This window comes from Pagrus pagrus, assembly GCF_965226575.1.
Source record: "Pagrus pagrus genome assembly, chromosome: 6".
Classification (NCBI taxonomy): domain Eukaryota; kingdom Metazoa; phylum Chordata; class Actinopteri; order Spariformes; family Sparidae; genus Pagrus; species Pagrus pagrus.
Genome location: NC_140190.1, coordinates 4892989 through 4919061, shown reverse-complemented (window position 1 = coordinate 4919061; position 26073 = coordinate 4892989). Strand labels below are relative to the sequence as shown.

The 26073-nt window shown below is 39.4% G+C and overlaps 1 protein-coding gene across 3 annotated transcripts in view; it reads right to left on the bottom strand.

Annotated features, from left to right (window-relative positions):
• Positions 1-228: 228 nt before the first annotated feature.
• znf644b (zinc finger protein 644b) overlaps positions 229-26073 on the bottom strand; it is a 30687-nt gene continuing 4842 nt past the window's right edge. The window contains exons 2-7 of one of the 3 annotated variants that reach the window (XM_084355297.1): positions 24831-24880; positions 8501-11194; positions 6833-7408; positions 4232-4345; positions 3906-4002; positions 229-2684 (exon numbers count right to left, since the gene is read on the bottom strand). In XM_084355297.1, the coding sequence (XP_084211423.1) occupies positions 2504-2684; positions 3906-4002; positions 4232-4345; positions 6833-7408; positions 8501-11180 (3648 nt within the window). In that variant the 5' untranslated portion in view covers positions 11181-11194; positions 24831-24880 and the 3' untranslated portion in view covers positions 229-2503. Of the gene's footprint in view, positions 2685-3905; positions 4003-4231; positions 4346-6832; positions 7409-8500; positions 11195-24830; positions 24881-26073 lie in introns of those variants that run through there. The other 2 variants (XM_084355298.1, XM_084355299.1) reach the window with 2 other exon arrangements.

The window sequence follows — 26073 nt, the reverse complement described above, 5'->3', positions numbered from 1 at the left end:
TCAGTTCCATATTTCATATTTATATCCTGATTATCATAATAAGTGTTATTTATATCCAGTTGCTAATAAAATAAATACATTTAATTATTACTACTTTGGCTCTGATGCAGCATGCAACGTATAAAAGTAACTAGTAACAAAGGTTATCAAATATAAGAGTAATGTAGTGGAGTGAAAGTATGAAGTAACGTTTTACTTAGTTACATTCCATCATTGTATTTACAGGACCGTCATCACAACTGAAGTAAACTGAGACAGTAATAGATTACATGATCAACACAAGACAAAGTTAACATTTTATCCATAACACACACCAGAAATTCATCTTTTGTTTTTTATTTTACCGAGTTTGTTATATAATAATTGATCACATGATGCTCATGATGGCACTGGTATTCACATTTTCTCTTTTCTGAATGTTGATGATGACGATGGTGAAGTGAAGGAACATTAAGTAAACACAAGAAACTGCTGTTTCTGCCGCCCGGATGGTAAAAAATATCGCAGGAAGTGTGGAGCAGCAGAGTTAAAGCCATTTCTGTATTCAGGTAGCAACATGGTAATCCACTGACATCAAAATTTGAATAATTATCTTTATAGATACACTATTTATATACAGATATAGACACACTGAGCATATAATAGATGAATACTGGGATCATGGAACAGTTGTAGATGTTTCTGGTTGGTCTCAAAAACATTAATGGCATCACTGATAAATGCTTTAGTGTATTTGGCTGAGTAAGAATAATTCACTGAACGTATTTAACTTACACTTTTGTATCATGCGAGTTTTATAATCAATGTCACTGATTTATGTACATATTATCTAAATCAGGTTGTATTAAAATATGACTAACGCTCAGTCTTAAAACTACTGAGCCTGAGAGTAGGGAGTAACATTTATTCTATAGAAACATTTCTTAATTTAACAACTTGTACTTTTCAAGAAAAAGGAGAAAGATAAATACATAAAATACCTAAAGTGACATTTTGGTCATTAAAGCTAAATAATTCTTTGTTTAATGTAAATCTGCAGCTCTATTTGCTTTTTCATGTTATAGTTGTTGGCTTTTAATACAGTGTGAAAAACTATCATGGGCCAGCTTACCGAAAGCAATATATACATTTATATCCATTCAATACAGATGTTAAAGCACATATTCATGTTGTTCTTTCTAATAAACAACTTTAGACAAGAATAAAGTATTTTTCAAAAAGTGTTTTGTCAGTCGACTGAACCAGACTAGACCACAACGGGTCAAAGGAGGACAAACTGTAACATTTGTGTATGATGTGCACACAGAACAAGAAAAACAAAGTAAACGTCCTTGGACAAAAGGAAAAGTGCTATATTCCAGAGACATTCCCTGAAAAAACATTCAAACATCACTTCAAAACGTATGTCACCTTTGAACATTGCATAGCCATTTTTTTCCTGTCGGTGTGGAAACATGGAACAGTCTCTGCTAACCCAGCAAAATAAGCACCAAGTTTACAAGTCGTAAACAAGTTTGGAGAACAGCTTGTGGACATGCAAATGTTCAGTACCGCTGGTCTTTACACTGTTGATGATGTCACTAATTACAACACGTTCTCACTCCTGTGGAAAAAAATCTAGAACTTCTCATTGCGAGAGACATAACTCTACCAATATGTCGCTATAATCTTTGTTATTAATAGAGTTTTCTCATTATAAAGAAGATGCTACCGGGGGCAATAATGAGAGCGGGGCTTTCAGAAATTACACTGATGGTTGAAGGTTAAGCAGAAGAACGATGACAGAACAAGCTGTCCCAACATCTTGAATGTCACTTTGATTAAGAGCGATGCTCCCTCTGATACAGACACACAGAGGTGAAATCCTTCAAAGACATCCACAGACTAATGACAGCCATGTGTACACTGCTTACCACGAGCACACTTTTATTTTATGTTGGCTCAAAAAGAAAGTGAGACGGGAGCTTAATTGAAATGCTCAGGCTCATGTGTTTTGCCAATATGGGAGTGACACGCTCCCTTTGAACTTCTCTCGTTTTGACAAAAAGTTTCTCATAAAAAGATGGTGAGATGTCGAGAAAAGTTTCTTTTTATAATGACAAAGTTTCTTTTTATGTCTGAAAAAAAATTGCAAGAAAACTGTGATGATTTTTCATTTTATAATGAAATGTTTTTTCATCAACACAAAATGCCTTTGTCATAATAGTAAGGCACTTTTTTTTTTATCATTACAAACTTAACAAACAAACAAAACAATGTTTCTCTGCACTGCCAGACCAGCTTGTAATGAAAAAAGAAAACCTTCAGTTGTATAATGTAAGTTGATAAGGCAAAGCATAGCATTAAATATCGTCTAATAACGTTTTTGATCAAATATAGAGCATCATCAACATATACATATACTATCTCTGGATTTACCATCATATATTTCTATAAACAGTCGGAACTAATCTCAAAAAAAAAAAAAAAATGTGCTGATTAAACATATAAACAGTGTGCAAATTCAGGCAACTGGATCTGGGTGCTCACCAGACATGCCTATCTGTATTTTGTGATGAAGACCCAAAACCTCGACCATCCCTGTTCCTGAGTGGGGCACCCTGGTGTGCAGAAGGTGTCTCTGTAAATGCTTGATCCAGTCCTCCTGGACCGACAGGGGACCCTGGAAGACCAGATCACAGAATCTGTGGAAACAGGAGGAAAAAGTCATTGTTTCTTGAGTCAATGTACAACCACCTCCAGTGTGAAGTATAACCTGTCCTTTAATGTATCATTTGTCATGATTGTAATAAGGTCTCTCCAGCACCGAGTTACATATCCCATATATGGATGCAAAATTGGTTAGATTATATCGATACCAATGCCATTATTGATTCTGCTTGTGTCCGATTGTTTTTTGGTCCCCTTATTGTTTATTCCTGATCAAGGATGGGCGACTCAAGCATTGTCCAGCATACATTTTTGTTTAGGTTTTCTTAGTCATGGGAAAAATCTGAAGCCTATGTTGTGTAGAAAGATGTTTCAGCATATTGCGGTTGTTTCCCCCTTTGAAATTATCATTTACAGACATTACAACTAGCACTGTTGTCGTCATTCTTCATAGAATGAAGCCATGTTTTGGACAGCTTGTACCACTTGGCCACATGTCAGTGAATAATCAGAACTGGCCCAAGTCTGTGCCAGATACAGCCCACCAGAATAGAAATGAACAGTGGCCATGGTATGGCCTGCTCGTGACTCAGATTTGGCAGGAGGAGTCGGCCGCCCGTGTGCCGTCACTCTATACGTCATAAGACAGAGTCATCCCAAATGACCATGTCTGGTGTGGGCCAGATCTGGGCCAATGTGCAATGTGGCCCATATGTGGGTTAATATGGGGAGTTGACACAGTCATTAGTAGCTCAGGCCTTGGAGGTGGAGCCCACAGTGAGCTGATGTGTTTTGGAGGTCACCAACGATCTTGGTTGTGACGGATCCAGAGAGCAAGGAGAGAAAATTGTTTGAAAAGCAGACCATCATAAAGCTTCAACACGGGTTGTACTTCACTGTATTCCAGTGACAGAGGGGAAATTGAGATTTTGGACAACGGAGGACCAGTGTCCAGCTCACTCCTGAACATCTGCAGCACTCACAGTAGTCCTGCATCATAAATGTCCAAAGAGAAGGTTGGATCTTTCTCAGAGATCACAGTTTCTGGAACTAATTGTGGAACCGCTTCTCACAATTCAGGCTTCATGAGGACTTTATCAGATTATCAGTTTTGGCTAATGTTTTGCCTTATGCATCTCGTCATCTCTTTCATTTCGGGCCTACATATGAAATGTAAGCGGGTAGAGAGAAGCTCCTTCACTTCTCTCTTCACTGAGAAACTCATGGTTACATTTCTAACCTTGCATTTCATGTACCTGCAGGTGAGTGTGTAGATCTCAGCATTCAAGGAGGGTAAAATCTTCTTTTTCAGCCCAGGCCTTGGTCTTGGCTTCTTCTGCTTATAATCATAGCCTAAAAAGACAAAACACTGCACTGCTTTATCTGAGGGAATGTATTGAGTTATCACTGACAAGAGGCATAAATAAACAATCCAAAAGACAAACTATGATTCACTACTGATAATTGATGCTGACTTGAAATGTCGAGTAAGACCTCCTTTAATTTGGTACCACAGTTTGATCGTATGGCACAGGAGACACATATGTTAACATTTTATTTTTGTATATTGTCTGAAACATACCCGGTTCTTCAAAAATGCCAAGTCTCTTCCTGTGTGCATAGGCTCGAAAATGTCCAGGAAGCCTGGGGAAGGTGCCGTTACACTGAATACAAATCTTCTTTGGATCACATTCTTCTGAAAGACAGAACATGGAAAAATGAAATTAAACTCAAAGAGAATAAAGCACATGGATCAAGACATTTAGGTTGAAATTATGTGATTACATTTTCCATTTACTTAATCTTTAAGCTTTAATGGAAAATTTGATTGGATGACGTTCATTTTAATACAATTTAGCTGATACTTAGGTCTCAAACAAAAGATCATCAGAAGTTAGATACTGTAGTATTTAAGGAGAAAAGGCATTGAAGGATAGTGTTTGAGTTCATACAGTAATTTTATTATCAACCAAAACTGTTACTCCCAGTGTGCTCGAAAGCCTTCCTCCACCTGGTTTCATTTCCAAGCATCTGATTTGCACTTCCCTGTTTGAAAAGTGTTACTGGTGAAGTTTAACACAATTCTGAGTCTTTAGGGGGGCTATTTTCACATACCACCACCTCGCAAGAGTCACAGAGGATTCATAAACCGCACAGAAAATCACAGACTGTTAGTCCAATGACAGAAAACTGGCAACGACACTGCTATGCACCATATTCAGAACTGGGATGGTTCAGTAGTTATAATGAAATTAAAAAGGATCTGATTTCACTTTACATTTTAACTTTAGCTTAATGAAAAACTGAGAACAACTTCCCACAGATATAAAATGTCATAACAGAAAGAATATATATATAAAAAAGATATATAGTCTTCATTTTAAAGACTGATTTGTAAGTTGTCTTGGACTTGAGGTGTTAGTACAACTGCAGCTCATGATGAAAATGTATTATCATTAACACCCTGCAGATTGTGATGTACATCAGTTTTCAGTACATTCAGGACACATGCAGCAGAAAAGCTATCTTTAGATGAATATAATGCAGTTAATAATGTCGCTATACCATTCAGTTTAAAACAGAACCTCAAAAAAAGTGCAATCTGATCCTAAATCTTTACCAACATCTTTTTCAGTGCCTGACTGAAAGTTTGATTTGGACAAACATTAAACGAAATTGTGTAAACACGGATGATGGGCTTCCAACTAAACATCAAGAGGATCTCATGATTTTTTAATATGAACTTCAAAAGCACTGAAATCTAAATGTAGGCTTTTTTTTTTTTTTTCCCACAAATCGAATGATTGTGAACTATTCTCACATTGTTTAACCGGCTTCTACCTGCAGTAAAGAGATACTGAAAATATGTAATAAAATATTGATGAAAAACAGAGGACTGGATGTTAGTGGACTAAATAGTGCACTTGAGTATCAACACATTAACAGTGGACTTCTCTGCAATTAAACAAAGCTAAAAATGCACCTACTCTTAATACATTTTATTCTATTTTCACTTATTTTTGCATTGTCAGATTGTATTACTGCCATCTTTAATAGCAGAGGTAAAACATTTCAATCTCCAGTTCAAATTAAACAGCACAGGAGGATAACGTCCCATCAAGCAATACAGACATCTGGAACAATTATATTTATATACTCAGGGCTCGTATCAACTTTCACTTTAACTAAATCAACCTGATGAAGTAAAAAATGTAGTGTGTCATCATGTCATGTGAGGAGAGGGATAAATGTAACCGTTGAGGGTCTTATACACACAAAGTGTGATTGTTAAAATATATTGTGTTCCTCTGCCAAGTACCAGTGTTCACAATTACTGACCATAACCAAAGCCCAAATCATTTAAGGGATACGGGGCTATTTGTAGAGGACGACTCGTGAAAGTGCTGCAATAAATGACATGATTTAATATAAAAGCTGACATAAAGATTTTGTCAACCTCCCAGATATTAGCCATTAATAACACACAAGCAGTTAGTGCAAAATACATGTTTTGCACATTTCTATATGATAACACATACATAGAGTTAGGGTTGAGGGGCGTGTCTTCAAATGCTTCTTATGTCTTATGGTTGGTTTTGCCAAATGTCTACAAATTACATCCTGTAAATGCTGATCATTTTCCAAGATTTAAGACTAATTACCCTCACCAAGGAGGTTACGTTTTCACCTGTGTCCATTTGTTTTGTTGGTTCGTCAGCAGGATTAAACACAAACTACTAAACTGATTTCCACAAAACATGGATGAGAGGATCTGTTTTGGCCGAGAATAGACCCAGTTACCTTTTGGTACGGATCTGGATGAAGGGATGGATCCAGGAAGTTATTCGCACTTTTAACCTTGGAGGATGCTTTTCAACAAATTAATAATTCATAGATCTTGATGGAAAATAAAAGCAGGCGTATTAAGGTGGCTGGTATCTATGAGTCAGTACAAAAGGGGACTGTTGGGCCTTGGCAGAGGTATGCGCTACATTGAATACCATTCTAGTTTGCTACTGTTCCTCCTCCTGTGAATATCAACTTGCAGAGACTTGAAATTTAACAATGCTTTGGAAGTAATAAAACTTACTGTTATGAACAGCGCTATTAATGAGCTAAAACATGCATAAGCACGCATATGGCCCTTTGAGAAACATCAAGTCGAGTGCACGAGTCTCCTTACCATGAGCCCAGGTTGGTTCCACACTGGTCACCTGCGTCTCCTCCATGTATTCTTTGGTCAAATCACAGAGCTTCCTGTTTGCGTAAACTTCCTGGTTGTTCCTCGCTGTCAGCTCCAAACTTTCCTGTCTCATCTTCAGCAGTTCAACTAAAGTGCTTGAAGAGGCCTTACCGCCTCTTTTTGCTTCTACTGGAAGCTTCTCCCTTTCTGAGAAGGCCTCTGCCTCCTGTTTTGGTACAAAGCTGTCCGACATGGGATGTGGACTCATCTCATGCTTGATTTTCACTGGGATGCCCGTGCTCATCAGGACCAGGTCCTTGCTGCTGATGAACTTTGGAGGGACGAAGGATCTTGAGGGGTATTGGCTCTTGCTGAGGACCTGCAGGATGTTGCGATGCTCAGTTTTGTCCTGTAGGAGTTCATTTAGGATGTACAGCGGGGACTTACTAGTGCTGGTGAAACTTCTTCCAATTCGTTTCAGATGTCCCCTCACATGGTTGGAGAGGCCCGTCTTTGTATCAAACCAACCACAGCACAGGGGACACGTGTGCTCTTCTTGGGTTTCTGGCTTAACAGCTGTAAAATAGGATACCGTGTGTCATAAAAATTGAAACAAAAGAACAAAAACCCCAAGCTTAAATTTATGATGTACTGTACTGTTTACACTACCTCTCAGCCTCAAAAAGCAGACAGACAAAGTCAGAGATTAGCTGGTGAACATATTGTAGCATTGAGCAGCTAAAGAGCCAGATATTTCCCTCAGGAGTTGGTAGAGACCAAAAACAGAGCTAGGGTTAGGCTGCTAGTTGTGTAAATAAACTGTTTCCCAACATGTTTGCCATGTCAACATAAAGGTAATATGTCTAGTTGTGTTCACAGTTTTTTTCCACTGCCCCCAAGTGGCCATTGCATTAGTAAAGACATTACAGCAGCCATGCAAAAATAACGATTCAAATATACTGCCAGATAAAAACATCAACACTGCATGATTCTGCAAATCCTGTGTTTACATCCAATGATGGTAGTTAAGGTATTACGGTACGGTTTACGGTTAAGCAACAAAAACACTTGATTAAGATGACCGGTCTAAAGCCATGTTAGCATCTCTGTGCTAAATTCAGCAATTTAACGTGTTCATAATGACAATATAACACACTCAGGCAGGTAAAGTTTTTCCTTTTTTCATCATATTAGTTTAGCATGTTAGCATCCAATCTGTACTGGAACTTGGATTTGTTGTAGACAAATGTGTCGCTCAGGTCCTAATAATTTACTGATGAGTTATTCTAACCATAAAAACTCCCAAACCACTAACATTTTAGGGCCGCATTTCCGCACATGTATATAACAAATTGTTTTTGCAGTTTGGATCCAATTTCAAGGCAACACATCACATAGTTGGAGAGATATTTCTGACTGACAACAGTGCAATCACCAGAACAATTCTAGCATGCCTAAAAAATTTATTGCATGTCTGGAAATGGTTTGCAAACTCCATCCACCACCCCGGCCTCCAGGAAATTTGGATGTAGGCATTTTTTTCTATAACTGAATAATTGTACATTATATAAGAGAGCTAGTTGCCTCCTCAAATCTCCTTAATAGCAAACCCTTTTGTGTTGAGTTGTTAGTAATTAATTGCGATATTAGTCGAACAAATACTCTTACCTTTTCTCATTTTCCTCGTGCCACAGGGGATCCTTCTGCGGATTCGTGGATGATAGTCCCGCAGTGCCACTTGCTCCGGGGAAACCATGTGCCGGGCGTTATAGCTCAAGCCGACTCGGTGAAGGTGCCCTCGCACATGATTAGACAGACCCACACCAGACTCAAACATGGCGGGGCAGTACGGACAGGGCTTGTGTTCAACCCCTGGAGAGGGGAAAACATCAAAGCTGTCACTTGTAGACGTACAAGGCGACCCTGGGGAATCATCACACACTGTAGTTTCGATGTACTCCTCCTTGATTACGAGTTGTTCTATGTCACTACAGTCTTCATCTCCATCATCTTCATCCTTGAGTACATGAGGGCTTTGGTCTTCGGCTGAAAACCTCTGCCTTTTTCTGAAATGCCTCCGAGCATACGGGTTCCTTTCATTCTCGCTGCTTTCCAAGAAGCTGCCTGTAGCTCCACTGGTGTCATCACTGAAGTTGCTGCTGCCCTCACAGCCTTTCTTCAACTCCTGATCTGCAGACTGCTTGTTTAGCCTCTGGCTAAGCCTTGGCGATACATTAACATTCAAATTGTCAATAGTGTTATGCAAGGGCGTTGACATTGCTCTCATTGATGGAGATTTTTGCTTTGCTTGTGCTTGTAAACTCCCGCTTGCCCGGTCGTTCTTGCTACCCTGATAGAACATCTGGTCTAATTTAAGATTCCTGGCTGATAGTAGAAAATCGACGGTTGCAGGACAGTTTGCCTGCTTTGGGCTGCCAAAAGCCTCGCAGTCATTGTTTTCAGCATCTTTTTCCACACAGGTGAGATCAGTTGACACATCTAATTTTTCTGCTGGTTGTAGGAGTAATTTTCCATGCCTGTTGACCCTCCACAACGAGGGTGAGAGCATGTTTTTGGTGCAGCCAACACGGCACTTAAACTGTGGAGGATTTACAGTTTTGTCAAGGGACTTCCGAATGTAAACGTCCCCTTTTTTACCGGAGCAGCGGGGGAAATGGGCTGTTTCTCCAAAAGTCAACCGATTTGGTTTAGACCCAGCTATTTTGGGTGGGTCGACAACATTTTTATAATTAACATAGCGTGGTCGTCGCTGCTCCAGCTCAGAACGTCTTTCCAATTCCACTTTGTCTCTGCTAGTGAGAAAATCCATTTTACGCTGAACACCGTCTGCTTCCTTTGCATCATTAGTATGAGTCACTTTCCTACATTGAGACCGGTGTGTGACATGCAAGTGTGCTTCAAGTGCCTTCTGTGTCAGTGTAATGTAGTTACACTCCTCACAGAAGTAATAGTGCTTTAGATTATCATGTGTTTTGGCGTGCTGGACAAAGATTTTAGGGCAGTTACAGTCAAACGCACACTGAGGGCACTGCCTGTCTTCCAATTCAGTGTTTTTGAGACCTTTGATTTCCTCCATAAGTTTTTCCAGCCTGTCTTGGTGAATAATGATGTGGCTCAGGAGGGAGCTGCTATCACAGAACAAACGCCCACACTCCCTGCATATAAAGGGCTGCGAAACATTCTCACTGTTCACCTGATTATGCTTGCCTAAATGATACATCATATGTCTATGGAAATGTATTTTTTCCTTGAAATTAACATTGCATATTGTGCATGAAAAGAAAAGTGGCTCTTGTTCAACTTGTTCCGTCTTCAACTGTTCCACTTTTGGACTAAAATTGTCTTCATCTTCAGGGTCACTTCCCTCATTACAGCCTTCCTGCACTGTGCTATAAATATGCTCAGAGTCTGAAGCTGCGTTCTTGGAAAGATCTTTGACTGGCACAACAGAATATTTAATATCAGATTGTGTACCCAAAGAATCATCTTTGTTGGCAATGTCAACGTTTTCAACATCATTACCACTGTGGAAGCAGAAGCGTCTGTATGTGTCATTTAAGCTGTTGTTCACCTTTTCTAGAGAGCCTGACATGCTTCGTACATGTGTATTGTGCTTCATGTCTCTTTGGTGCATCACTTTGGTCTCCAGCCTTCTGTCATCATGCAGGAAGCGCTCTCTCGCTGAATCCCATCTGATTACTTCAGCATCATCATAATCATCCAAGGAGCTTTGTGAACGTTCTACGTCCCGTCGAGATCTTGTTTTCATTGTCTGTTTCGTCAAAGGTTGGCTAATGTGCATTTGCTCTGCACGGTCACCTGACAGTGTGGAATAGGCCAGTTTAGACTCATTCTCCTCCGAGTGAGACAGTGGCGTGTTGACACCTGGCTGTGTGGCCAGTGTTTTTACGACGGGCCCTGCTGTGTTCTTCCAAGCGTCTGATTGAAGCTCACTAGGTGGTGGCAACACCTCGGGGCTTGTGTCCTTCTCCGCTTGCCACTCGGCATCCAGGACATTGTTGGATAAAACAGAGCCTTTGTTCAGGACACAGTGTACCTCTGAGGTGGGGTGTGAACCAGGTCCATTAACAAGTGCTCCTGAAGGCAATGAATTGCCTGCATGGGGAACAGCAGGGACACTGCTGTATACAAATGGATTCGGCTGGGTTCCATTTAAAGGGTTTTCGTGTTCATCTGAGGACAGACCTGCAGCATTGTTCTTCAGGGAGAATGTGTGACTCTGTAATGGCTCCAGAGTACGACCTGGGCTGTCAGACACAGATTCCACGTCTTTGTCCTCTTGTGCATTTGGCTTCAGATTAGACATAGTAGCGATGCTTTCTGAAATAGAAAAGAAAAATCAAGTCCATATTTCAAAAAACATTTCAAGCAAGCCAAGTAGAGCAAGCCATGTATTACAAGCATAATATTTTCTTCATTCAAGTGCAATATTCAACCATCTGCAGACAAGAAACAACACAGATGTAAATTACGAAATGAAACACTGTTGCACAACAGGTTTAATAAAAACATGCTGTTAAAAAAATAAGACTTTTGGGCTATTCTCCATAAAATGAGAGTGGTTTTATTCTGTGCCGCATTATGATTTCCCAACACCCTCTTTTGCCACCTCTATTCACAACAAACCCTGCTGTTAGCCCCTGAATACCCTGGCGAGGATGCTTAATTATGTGAGCGTACCTCTGGGATAAAACCTTCCTGCTTCTCCACATAAAGTTCTCAGTCGTCTGCTAAAATTGACCAATTTCCATGGGAACAAAGTACACCTCCAATGAGATCATATTGCGTCTTATCACTCTGTGATGGTGCCAACACAGATCCCAGCATGAGACTGTTGTTACTTGAATCCTGACAAATTGGCAGGCACACAATCTGTCTACAACACAAACACAGACCCGCACAAAGAAAACATATGCCTCTGCGCATACACATTCAATAAATCATTTATGGATAAACCTATATGAAATGATAGCTTTGAGTTATTAAATAGGATTATAATCAGCAGACAATTAAACATGTGTATGCTCCATCTTATAACAGATTACACTTCTCTGTCCAGAGCTGATTTAGTTTAAAATGTATGCTCAGTGGATTTGACATCCAGGGCTGGTCGCTCTCCACAGGAAGCAGCGTTGCTAACGAAGTGGTAAATTCAGTGTTAATGAGTGGTTTCACTGTTACCACCTCAGAGGTAAAACCTTCCGAGCTCCATATTCTTCCCATCTGTTGTGGTGTTAGAGGTTCGAAAGGGGAACAGACGCTCTACATTTAGAGCCAGCTTCACTGTTACCCTCAAACGGCAGGGTGGCAAAACCATCAAAATATCTTGGTTCAAAATGTGTAAGGCTCATTAGCAGCCAACTCACACAACTCGCTTCTATATATATATATAACGAACAGGGGTTCAACAGAAATATAATTTTCTAAAAAAATTCATTTGCTTCTATTTACTTCATTTAGTCAATGTTAAAAGGCTGACTTTGCCTTGCCTGAAGATATTTACAGGGATTATAAGATTTAATACAGTTAAGCTGTATGCACAGATCAATCTGCTATGAGCCTTTACTAACCCTATCTGCTATCTTCCCCAAGACACTTGCCTCGTTTTCAGTTTGGTAAATGAGATTTAGGAGCAGCGTCATCGTCATTGTTCACTGTTAGACAATAAAAAACAAACTTGAACACCTCACAGACATTTATTGAGCAGTAGTTTTTTTCGTTGTTGTTTTTGTTTTGCATGTTTTTACTTATTTTTTCTGTGTTTGCAAATTGTATTTCTGAAGATATCTGATGTAATCTAGCAGCCCTGCAAATAATTATTACCATCTGAAGTTTGAGGGGTTACAGTGGGAGTTGCCTTTTTAAAATCTGTCCTGGGTGGACAAAATATTAGAAACAGTCAATATAAGCTCAGTGGCCACTTTATAAGGAACAATGGTAAAATCTAATGCAATCCAACACAACAGCACTGCCATCCTCCTTCTGCTCACCTCAACCCTTTAATCTATAACATTTGAGTTTTCTGAGCTTGTGATTAGTGGTGGTCTCAAAATAGGCTTTATTAAAAAGTCCAGTGTTTAGGATTTAGTGGCATATAGCTGTTTTAGTTGCAGTTTGCAACCAAGTGGACCAACACATTCTCATACCGCAACGACTGAATATGTCGATTGACAGTGACGCCAGACATGGCATTTATCACCACTATTGCAGCGTACCAGCAGCAGGCATGCCGGACCATTGTTGTACACTCGTGGTTTGGATGGGTTTAGGCACCAGAACTACTTGGTTAGGTTTAGGAAAACATTGTGGTTTGGCTCATAATAACTACATTGCTTATGAAACTTCAGTAGCGAAGGTACATGCATTACAGATGGAACTTCAGTTACATTACGTACACAACCTCACATGGGGAGTTGGACCTATACTCGTCATACTACTTCACCTGACTTCCTCTTTGCTGCCATAATAATTACTAGTCACTAACCTGACAACAAACATAAATGTGGATCACGAAAAGCTGCTTTCATAGCTGACCTAAATGTTTTTTCTTCCTAATGATCTGAACACCGCTCGTCTCTACCTTCTCTCTACGGTGGCCACTAAAAATGTGAAAAATGCAAAGGCTCTCTCGAGGGCCAGTGCTTACTTTGTCCATTTTGGGCTACTGCAGAAACATGGCCGTATTACATTGCAGACTCTGTGGAAGAGGATCTGCCCTTTCAGTAGATATAAAAGACTCATTCTAAGGCAACGAAAACACAATGAGTCTTTGTTTCAAGTGATTATACACTAATGAAAACATAATTACGAATATTATATTCCCTTTCAGCCAATATCACGGATGAATTGTTAGGTTTTTGTATCAGATTGCATTAAATTGTATAGGTGTGTGTAAATAAACTACTTAAAAATAATAAACGCTGTCGTTTGTACCAATAGCATAAATGAACAAGTTATAGAGTTAAACATGATATCCTGCAGCATGCACTGATAGCTGGTGGGCTGGGAAGCATGCCATGTCCTCACATCAGTCTGGCTCACAACCTCAGTGCATGTCAAGCCCTATTCTCTTTCATCTTGCTGTCATTCTCCACTGTGTACAATCTATTTCAGACATTCGCCTGTAAAAGTTTTGCCTTAATTACTTAATTTATTACACTAGGTAACTGTGTAAGTAGTCATTTTACATGTTCTTTAAATCAATATTACTATAACAGCAGGTGTAAATGAGGAGAGACAAGACAATAGCAACAATCTGACAGAGCGCAAAGGTCAAGTATTATTGTACAACTTGTACATGTAATTTTGTCACTATTTTATCGCCTACATATTAAGACACGTCTATGCTCTTGAAAGTTGAAATCTATAGTAGTGTGCAGACCACATCCTGGTCTTTCTAGTCGCATCTTCTTTGTTGGTTTGTAACAGACACATAGAAACAGCAGAATCTCCCTAAAGACATATCTAATTAAATTAAACATACATGTGAAATAAACATTCTTACAATTGTTCAGGCGTACAGTACAATGTATATAAAATTGTACAAAACTAAAATAGCCTCAATCTTTGTATGGCCAGTTGCCTTTAATGTTTTAGCCAACCAACTGCTGCATGTCCTCGGGCTCAAAGGGATTTTATATCTTGTATTCTGACTGAACACCTAGAAAGCAGGTCTGGGTGATATGGCCATGAAATGATATTGCAATATTTTAAGACTATATTGCGTTACACAGAATCAATATCACGATATATTTGACCTAATAATATCGACATTGCAATGATAGATAGTATGTATGTCCCAGCCCTGATAGAAAGTATATAGAAATAACTTGATTTTTTTTATTTTTGATTGCGTCTTTGGGTATTAATTGATTAGTCAGTTGTCAGGAAATTAATCAGCAATCGTTTGAGTCAGGTATCAAAATATTTCTGGTACCAGCTACTTAATGTGAGTATTTGTTGCTTTTATATCATTGCCAATGGAAACTCTTTGGGTTTTGGACTATTGAACAAAACAAGCCATTTGGCAGAGTCACCTTGGGATCTAGAAATTGTGTGAAAGACATTTTTCTGCAAATTTCTGACATTTTATAGACACAACGATTCGAAAATAACGTGCAGAAGAAGCGATAGTGAAAATAATTGTTAGTTGTAAACCAAGAAAAAGCCCTGCTGACAATACGAAGGCCATTCTATAAAAAATATAAAACTACATTCAGTTTGACATTGTTTTCATCTTGAGCAATTATTTAATGGAAACAACTGTAATACCCAAACTTAAGCTTTATAAGGACGACAAGCAGGAAAAGTTTGGTGCTGTAGGCTTGTAAGGCTGTGAATGTCTAAGCGAATTCCTCCTTCCAGTTCAACTGAAGACCCGGGCTGGCAGCACAGAGGAGACAGAGCTAAAAACCAACTGGGACCAGTCAGCCAAACCATTTCAACTGCTGGAGCTGTCTGTATGGATCAACAGCCAACCTTATATTCCTCTGCCATCGCCTTTGCTGGAGAAATGTCTAAACAAGGGGAACCACAGTCCCTCAAGTACTGCACTACACAACTTCCTCAGCTAATGGGATCTATTGATTTATTTGACACAATGTGAATTTATGAAGCTGCCTCTTAAGTGTGAGAGTATCAAAGTGTGGCTCAAAACAAACAGATATCCGGCTTGACACTCCAGTAATCCCAAGGTGAGTGTGTTCTCTCAGCAAAGGTGCCACAGCGAAAAGAAAAAGAAAAAAAAAAACACACTGTTAACTTCTTTTTTTTTTTTGCTTTCTTAGCCTTGCACTCACTCACAGTATCAAACAGTGGAAAAAGCGGGAAGAAATTAGACATACACCACAATACAAATCTCACTTTCCTCATTGTGAATAACACAGAAAAACGTGAAACTAAAAGAAACGATCACAGATTCATGAAAACCCCTAAATTTCTGAAATTTACAGGAGGAGAAAATGAAGCAAGTGGCTTCACACGATGTCTTTGTCTGGATTACATACTCTTTTATCCCACTGAATTCCTGTCACCCAAAGGTCATTTCCATAATAATGGTCTCCATTCTCCCTAATGGGATTTTGGCTGTGATTATGTATGCCAGCGCCTTGTGCAGACACTATCAGTCCTGTCATCCTGAATCGCACAAATGTAATTACACAAAGCCTTTGATAACTAAACAATGTAATTTACTGCTCGAGTGGAAATATATACTGGAGTTATATGACTCAAATTATACACTAAAGAACAACATATGAGGACCATAGGTGAAGAAAATGGTGTTCTTTATAGCAAGAACAAATCAAATGCTAATGAATGCTTTAACAGTAATATTTAAGATTTAAGAGAAGATTCACAGATAAGTAGCGTACGTATCTTGTATGTTTAATGCGTTCAAAAAAGTATCATGATGTACTAAGCCATATCTGTCACCTTCGGACAGAGCCAAGCTAACCGCTATCAGATATGCTAACCGGCTACTAGGTGTAGCTTCATATCTAGCCGACAGATACGAGTCTGCAAGAATGTAAAATACGAGTGTTGTCGATCTTTTTATTTAATTCTTGACAAGAAAGTGAATATGTGCATTCCCCAAAAACTATATTGCTTTCGCAAATAATATTATAATCTAATAATCTATAAAATAATGTGTAGAATATCTAAAGGAAGTGATATGCTCTTACAGTACATTATAAACACTTGCACTTGCAGCGGAGTCCAAAAAGAAAAGACATATGGAGACAAGACGTAGGTTAACTGGGGAGAGTAGAACGACAGGTGAGGCTGATTCTTGCAAACCAAAAGACAACCGCACCCTTTGGCCGAGGTTCAACACAAGCAAAACACGTGTAGGAAAAAAAACAAAAAACGTCTGAACCTGCCCACAACAAACTTCTCCCTGGCCCCTCTCTAAAAAAAGGGGAATGAGTGAAATGACTGTGATGGTAGATTTACTGATGAAAAAAGGTGAAGCGAGAACATTCGGAGTGATAAAAGGGGACAGGGAGCGAGTGACAGTTGGGTTAAGACAGAAGTCATGTTCAATAGCAGGTAGAAACATCAAACAGTGAGTTCACAGGAAACCCATGCAACCTTGTCTTGAAGGAGGATTTTCTGTTGTGTGGAGTAGATTATATCTGTTCAAGCTGCTGACACGGCCTCATTTGCTGCCCGTAGTGTTGGAGGGGGATTAAACGATATAAACTTTAAAGCTTTAAACAATACCTTTCAAAATTAAATGGATTAAGGGAGGGATGTCTGATGGGGATTTCCCAAGGCTTTGTTAGTTTTAAACTCTACTCCTTTTAAAGAGGGGAAGAAGGGGAAAGAAAAAAAAAAAAAAAAAAAAACAGCAGTTAGAAATTTCTCAGGCATGTGACCGTTTTAATGAGGCTGCTCTCACGTTGAGGAGGGCAGTGGGCACAGGAGGGCTGCCAAGCAGATGGCTCTCATAAACATCATATCTGCTCTGTTTAGATACATGACTTCTCATCTCCCAACACTGAGAGGAAAACAAACCCGACCATCACCACAAGCACTACCCACTTGCCCGCTTTTGGCAAGCTGCGCCGGGCTCGTTCAAATGGCACATTTCCATTTCTTGCATTTCTCCGTCATAACAGTATGCATGAGCTGCGCAATTGAAATACATAACCTTTAATGTGTTATAAGTATGCAGAGGAGATGCAGCGATTGCGATGGTGGGTATTTTTGTTTAGTGGCAGTTAGGATGTTGACTTTTATTAAATGTTATTATTACCATATAACTGAGAGTATACAAATACTAAGGGAGACAGAAGTTGTTGCTATGATTAGGCACGCTCACATGCTTCCCTCTTCGTCTGAGATGGAAGAAAAATGAAGCGTATATAAATATATAATTCAAAGTTTGTAGCTGCCGCTTTGCCGTAGACATGTGACCATTCAGATGAAAGGGAGTCGGTGTCAAACTGCTCTCCAAATTGAGGACAGGCTCCACACTGCCGAGCAGACATCAGTGAGCTTAAATATGGAGGCATGTCAAGCATCGCAGGTATTAGGATGAAATCTCTCATTATCTTTCTTTAAAACATAATGTGAGTTCGCCGCGGCAGGAACAGGCGCATGGGGCCTCGCAGTCACTAATGGCAACAAAAGTGAGTCCTCAGCAGTCACCTTGACTTCTATTATTAGACCAGGACAAACAACTCGAAACAGTAACTGGATCAAGTGCGTCGTTTGCAGCCGCTGAACGGGGTTTTGGAGACCTAGACGTGGCTAAAATAAGCACCGCTGTGATCACATGGGGGTCAAAGAGATGACAGGAGCAGCAGAGCCTATAGTGAACAAAGGAGACGCCGGCCTCAGAAGAGAGAAAGCGCCAAAACTGCGGCTGTCAAGAAGTCACAAGGAATTCATAGGCCAACAAAAGCCTATTTATCTAACTCTATCAGGGAAAGTGGACAGCTTGAGCGCAGTAGCCTTGACAGCAGTGGGATTCCCTTGTCATTTCCCAAGGTCCACACACACACACACACACACACACACGCACGTACAAACACAGACGCGTGTAAGGCGATTATTCAGTACTGCTTGTCAATTGTACCTTTTCAACCCGGATCAATGAGTCGTCTTGCACCAGGGGCCTGTATCAGCGCCAGTCATTAACATGTGAGTGCCACTCTATCAGCTCCGGCTCCAAATAAATCAAAGGGTCGGCCACAGAAGAAAAGGGGCTAATATTTCCTCAATAACCCCAGAGAGACACCATGGAGAGATGCAAATTGCCTCCCAGGAGACCCCGGGGGATGTGAAGGAGAAACTCGCTGGGAGGCAACGGGAAGCTAATGAGTATAATGGTAAATGTATACAAGGAGAGGGAGAAAACCCTCTCTATTCATACCAATTAATACAATCTTATCAATGGAGGTGTACTGTAGGAGGAGGGCCCATGTCTAACCCCTTTGCCCTCCTCCCCACTTCCACCTCGCAAGCGTCTGTATTATTCAACACGGGCCAGGCTACGGTCATTAGCCCTGTGGGAGACCGGGCCAGGCCTGGGGAGTTAAGGAGATTTTAAAAACCACTCACTCCTCACATCAAAACAAATCGGGCCAAATCAAAGGGGCTCAAAAATGTCCCTTTCTCTGAGGGGTGAGGGAGGGAGGCTGCCATTGTTGTGGGAGCTTTTCTGCAGCGTCGACGTACAAACAGAGAAAATACAAGATAACACCAGACAGGAGCGGCTTCATCAATCACCCTGCACTTGAGGAAAAAAAAGGATTACTGGTGATTATTGTGTCGTGACATGAAGTAATATAATTTAAAACCATAATAGTGTTAAATATCTTCGCATAATAACTAGAAAATGATGGCGTCGATACTTTTAATTAATTAAATGGTCCTTAACGACTGTGACAATTGAGCTTTAATTCTTTTTTTCTCTGTATCATTAGCAGATTAACAGGATTTTTTTCATTTTCCTGTTAAAAAAAACAGTGAGTTCAGAGAAGGTGCAGCTGCTGACACCACACCAAAGACCCGAACTAATAAAACAAACCCACACGTCAGGTGAGAAATCAGTTAACAGGGGTACAATTGTTTTACTTCATTACCTGTTCCTGATTTTAAAAAAAGAAAAACGGTTGTTTGAGTAAGTGTTTCAGTTTCTTTCTCATTGTCTCTTGTTCAGGAAGGTGTTCGAATGATCTCACCCAACTGGCAGATTTGTACTTTTGGGTAACCATCATTACCATCATCACCAATTTATAATCAATTAAACGTTAGTTAATGGTTATTTCACAATAAAATGCTTTATAGGCCATTTATTGAGTAATTGTTTATTGTAAAGTTGCAACTGATGTTTATAATACTTTACCATACTGTAAATGGTTAATAAATAGCTGTATAGTTAATCTATAAACGTTATTTGGATGGCCTTAATAACTGGTTTATAAAGCATTTTAACAGTCAAGTAACCTTTAACTAGAGTTTAATTAACTATTAATTTACCATTTATTAATGATGGTTATTATAAAATGGATTTAAGGAGTTATTAATAAATATATATTGACACTTTTATTAATAAACTAAACCAGAAGTTAGCCGGCTCGGTCAGCAGAAGTCTCGAGTGCGCACGCTCTAATAATTTAAGTACACAGCTAAACAAAACATATAACAAAAGTCTTGTTGTTTTTAGACATTTTAATACAGAAATGTTACAAATGATATCTTTGACGTTGCCCTGTGGAGTTGTCTTGTTAACAAAGTTTACGTATAGTGTGCACGATACAAACAAAACGGGGTGCTAATCTAAAGTTGCTCCATAGCGCCACCGCTCGTCACGAACTACACAGGGGGACCTTTAAGTTCCCTCTGAATATGTGGCGGCACAGCTGAAAGAAATCGCAGTGGTATGTAGTTTAAGGAAGCACTTGAACTTCCTAAAAGGGCAAACAAATGCTTCAAAAGCACAAGAAGATGAAGAAGGAATGCCTCGATCCATCATCTTGAAGGTCATTTATCAGGGTGGAGAAATATACCTGACAGCAGCTGATTGGAGGAGGATTTGCCTCCTAGAGATCACTGAGGGGACTGAAATGAAGGTTAATCACTATATAACTTTCTACACGTATAATCCTATACTCCAGACTTCATTGAGCACAGCTGTAAAAGCCCTCCGTCAGCATAATTGCGCCTAACCTGTGCCCCGCATGCTCAAATCTCTAAAATATCACATCCAACTCCAAGAATAAGTGGGAAATTAATGAGGAAAGTGCTGAGCTCAACCTTAGATAGGTATCACAGAAAGGGTTAGCCGCCTCGCAGCTCATGTACAATAGAAGCTCGCTAATCCAAACCCTCAAAGACAGAGGTTGTTTGGACTGGTGAAATGTTCTGAGGGATAAATACGAGACCATAGTGATTTTTACATTCTTGCAGACTCGGGTGCATCTGAATCAAATGTTTATCAAAGACAGGAAGTATTTTTAGCAGAACTACATCGATTAATTTATTAGTTGTCAATTTATCGCCAACTTCTTAATCGATTAATCGGTTTTGATTAAGTCATAACTCTCTGAGTCCAGCTGCTTAAATGTGAATATGTTCTGGTTTCTTTCCTCCTCTATGACAGGAAACTGAATATATTTGGGTTGTGGACAAAAAAAATAAAAAATTTGAGGACGTCATCTGACAATTATCGACATATTCCACCGTTTCCTGGCATTTTTTAGGCCAAATAACTATTTAATTGAGAGAATAAATGACAGATTAATCAACAATGAACATCATGTCATTAATTGCAGCCCTAATTTTAAGGTAGTCTAGTAAATTAGATTAAGTTGCATTGTGAATGAAACAGAAATTAACTCTCATACAAATAATATATATATATATATTAATATATGGACAAAATTAATAGTATTATCATTTTATTAGTATTATTAGAAATATTATAATACATCAGTATGTTCTTTTGTCATAACTCCAGGTAATCATGATCTTTTTAAACATGCAAGTTTTTGCCTTTACCATTTTTTACTTTAAAATTTTATATAACAACAATCCTGGTCATCCATTTTTTTAAAATGATCTTCTATTCAATTTAATGTGATTACACAGGCCACGTTAGCTGATGTTGCTTTTCAGCATATCCTCCTTCTGAGCGAGGAACTGACAGCATCAGTGATCATATTCTGCCCCTTAGTGGAGGAAATGGTCCATAACCTGAGTGAAACAGGATGACAGGAGGTTTGATCTGCAGAGGCTGAGCAGCAGGCTGGATTCTGGACATCAGCAGCCCATAGACTTAGTGCTTCACTCAGCCTTTGATGGACCAAAGCAATCTCACCTGCCGGTCCCTGAGATTTAAGTAGCTGAAATCGGTCTCTCTTTTAAAACAAACTCCTCTCCATAAGAGGTCACTCCCATGGCTCTGGAAAAAGGAGAGTCCCACGCAAGATTTGTGAACATGAAAAAACATCCAAAACTACAAACTAAAAAAAAAGAATGGAAATCCAAGTCTGGATTTTGTCATGACATAAACTTTGTTTTTGTCTTCAATAGATTCTTGCTTGAGGGCTTTTGTAAAAATCAGGCTGCATCATGTGTCAGAGAATCAGAACCAGAGAATCAAGTGCCATCCCAGGAAATTCATCCAAAATATGCTTCTGCAAATCCCTCTCAGTAGAGCTGCCGTCATAAATTAAGGAAGCAAACGCTTTCTCATGTCTCCATACTGTCTGCTACAGCAGCAGCAGTGAATGTTCACTGATATGAACTGGAGTATAAACTACAAACAAGTGTTAAAGTTCAAATTACAGTATGAGGGTTGATACTACACGCAGTTTTATACATGTGTAAAAAAAAAAAATCCTACTAGTGGATACCATTCAGTGTATAAGAAGTGGATGCTTGAAACCTGATCCTCCCTCATACAACATATGGATTCAAAAATTATGAGGAGTTTATGAGAAGAAGCAAATAACATCAGGCTCCAAAAACCCAAATGCATAAAGAGGTGGAGTCGTATAGTGGTATTTTTAATGCATTCAGGCAGTGTTTTTCAATCCGGTTCCTGGAGGCACCCTGCCCTGCATATGTTTCGATGTTTCCCTGCTCCAACACACCTGATTCGAATGATCAGCTTGTCATCGAGCTCTGCTGAAGCCTGATGACGACCCATGCATTTGGATCACGTGTGTCGGGGCGATGACGCATCTACAACATGCAGGGCAGGTGCCCCAGGAACAGGAAAAAGTACTGCATTAATGTTATCAAAGCCATCGTGTCATAGTTTAATACTATGTGCATAGTTTAACTTTTAATGTATTAGTACATGAAAACAGCGTAAGACTGTATAAAGACCGTCTAATTGTATTGGGAGAGGCTGAAATCAAAATTAGGGACCCTGGCAGTTGTGTCGATTCCCAATTTTTGAAAAGGCCATTTTATTGACTGCTCTGTTTCATAACGCCACCGACTGCTACTGTAACTGACCCCACAGTCCTCCCAACCAGCCAGCAGGCTAAGTGATCAACAGCTGTTTCAGCTTGGGACGTTCCTACGTCAGAAAACATACGTGGTCACGTTTGTGTTTTATTTCGCCATTTTCACTTTGTAATTGACATTTTACATTGCTGGTCTATAGGGATATAAAAGTAAGATTTTATTGCAATAAAAGAAGAGGGAAGATAAGTTGGATAATCATAAATATCCTCACAAGTGACTTTAAAAACGGTCTCTCTCATTAACGTACAGTCCTATATTATTATTTTCCCAATGTATTCTGAATTGCCACAAGGGGGAGCCTGCATCTTTCCAGTCATTCCAAAATCAGTTATTTTTGTCCCGTAGCTACTTGTGTTTTATCGAACCTGCATACTGTCTCTCATTCAATCCACTACTGTCATGCACACACACTGGACACACAGCCTGCCTTGCACTTCCTGTTTCCCACCCACATGCCCCCAGACTAACATTGTCACAGTACTGTAATTTCTAACTTTGATACAATACCTTGAAAAGCACTGATACTCAACACCATGTTCGATGCCACAAGGAAAAACTGACACAAAACTGAAATATATCAAGGCTTACTTGTGTACTGTGTGTTGTGCACAACAGCATCAGAGTTAATTTTGCTAGTACGGGTATCCTGATACTCTCTTCAATACTGCTTCAAAATATTCAGAGCTGATATGTATCGACTTTTCAACATTTTTGACAACATTACCCCAGATACTTGCCCTCTGAAGAGTACTCTTTCAGTATTTAATAAATCTAAAAACTTTTTTCTTGATTCATCAATTAATTGCTTAGTTTGTAAAGTGTCGCAATTTCAAGCTCAAGGCGACCACATGCTCGTTTTGTCTAATCAACCTAAAACACAAAGATATTCAGTTTACTATCGCGAGACAAAGAAATGCAGAGAGTCTAGAAATAGGAAATGTTTATGTTTAATTTTCTTTCATTTAAAAAAACAGGCCTGTCCTCAATGAATGAAACGGAATCTGTAACAAAGACCCTTATTTGAAGGGCGAACATCATAAATACTGAGTAAAAATAAGTGGAATTAACACACAGCGCCTTGTGTATACAAAGCCTGTGTGTTGCCAGGTTTAGTGACAATGACCAGAATGAAATTGTCAATACAATTTGGATCCCCGATGGCTGAATAACAATTTAGTAGATATTTTTAGAAGAAAAAATGTGTTGCCTCTGAGCAAATACTGCTGATTTAATGATTATAACATGATTGGTAGAATTTTAATGTGGTGATAATTTCATCGTTGTTTCATTCACAATCGTGGCTCACATTTTAAGAAAATCAAACAAAGACTCGAGGATGGTAAACACTAGTTGTGTGTCAGTGAGTCGGTTTCACACTGGAAAATAATCAACAGCCAGCTTGTCACTCCCTACAACCTGCCAGGCGTAGGAGTGGAAGCACTGACACATGTAACTGACATCTCAGATTTAATTTGACTGGTAATCACACCCAGCTATAGTTTCAGAGCATTTCACACATCTGAGCTACAGTTTCAGGTGTTAAGCTGGTAAGGAGACACACAACTGTGCCTCTGAATGATAACACCTCTTCAAAGACGGTCACATTTTAGGTTTTATGCTCTGCCATCATGATTATAATAATGATGAAACTAACATGAACATTAGACTCTCCGAGCTACACACATGTTCTTGCTATTCAATTAGAAAGCAAACAACGCTCGCTCGGAGCCCAGCTGTACCCGCGGCAGTTCGATGGCTATTAGACACAAATTATTACCGTGCGTCGCTTCACAGCAGGTCGCCTTGTTGTGATTCTTGTCTGAATCCTAAACTGATAATATCACTTCTAATAAGAGACAATATTCTGCCACTTGTGTTTTCCACATTTGCAAAAAGTGGATCTCGATATCACGCAGAACTTTTAACGAGATAAAACAAAAGACAGACACAGTCGATGTGTACTTACCGGTCTTTGTCGGAGCACTGACTCCACCACATGGCTCTTAGGAAACACACCTGTAAACAGAGACACAAGCAGCAAGAAAATAGTCTTTAACTCTGTTGATAAAGTTGAAAGCTGCTCACTACAAGGATCGTTTCAGGTTTTAGGAAGACTTCATGATCACATCTGACATCACACTGCCTCGGGGAATCTGTCCCTGCAATTCAGACTCTTGTTTGGGAACCATAAGTGAAAGCTGAGGACATTATTTCTTCAAAAATACATCCACACAAGGACATAAGGGAGGATGATGTTAGCAGGGTCAGATTAATACTGAAATAATTAGTTAAAAAATAATAATTAAAAAGGAAATTAACCTTTTTTTGGGACATCCTCAGTGTTTAAGGACACAGACTCCCCTGCAATACGTCTAAAAAATAATAATTACACAATCAACCTGATTTTATTGACCATAAAGCAATGTTAACACACAAAATGTTTTATGTAATGTTTTATTACAAATATATAAATATATATCCCACACAAAGAAACATATGTACCACTATGTTATGCCTGTTAAACTCAGTAGAGCACATAACTCCACCAAGGTCCAACAGTCCCCTCTTATTCAATCAAGCCTAATCTAATATCAAACTCAGCAGCCCTGTATCACTCTAAACTTTAAACCACCCACAACTGCAATTTAAGCTCACCGCATCTGTAACACTGAACCACCAGGACAACAAGACAATGCAGATGGAAACGTAATAGAATAATCGGTTGATAAAAAGAGAAACAAAGTTACACTTTAAACATTGTAGTTTCAGGTTTCTTTCCCTATTTGTTTGTTGAGAATGAGAAAAAATTCCTGGATCACTTTATCCAGATCCACACCAAAAGTTACTGGGGTCAATTCTGGGCCGAGACTCATCCTCCATCCAAGTTTCGTGGAAATCCGTTCAGTAGTTTTTGTGTAATCCTGTTCACAAACCAACCACACAACAAAAAAACCAAACAGACGCAAACATATCACCCTTGGCAGAGGCAATTAGCGCTATTCATTAAGTACAGCTGAGGCTGATGGGAACATCATTAGTGTTGTAGGAATTTGAAAAATTCTTGTGCTAATTCAAGTATAAGTTGAGATATTTGACAGAATCATACAACCCTCTGACCTGCCGGTGGCACCAGAGGAAAGGCGAGTCATTTGGACCCATCCTTATGGAGCCGTTGCGGTATGTGTGCAACTGAATTAAACGTGGAAGAA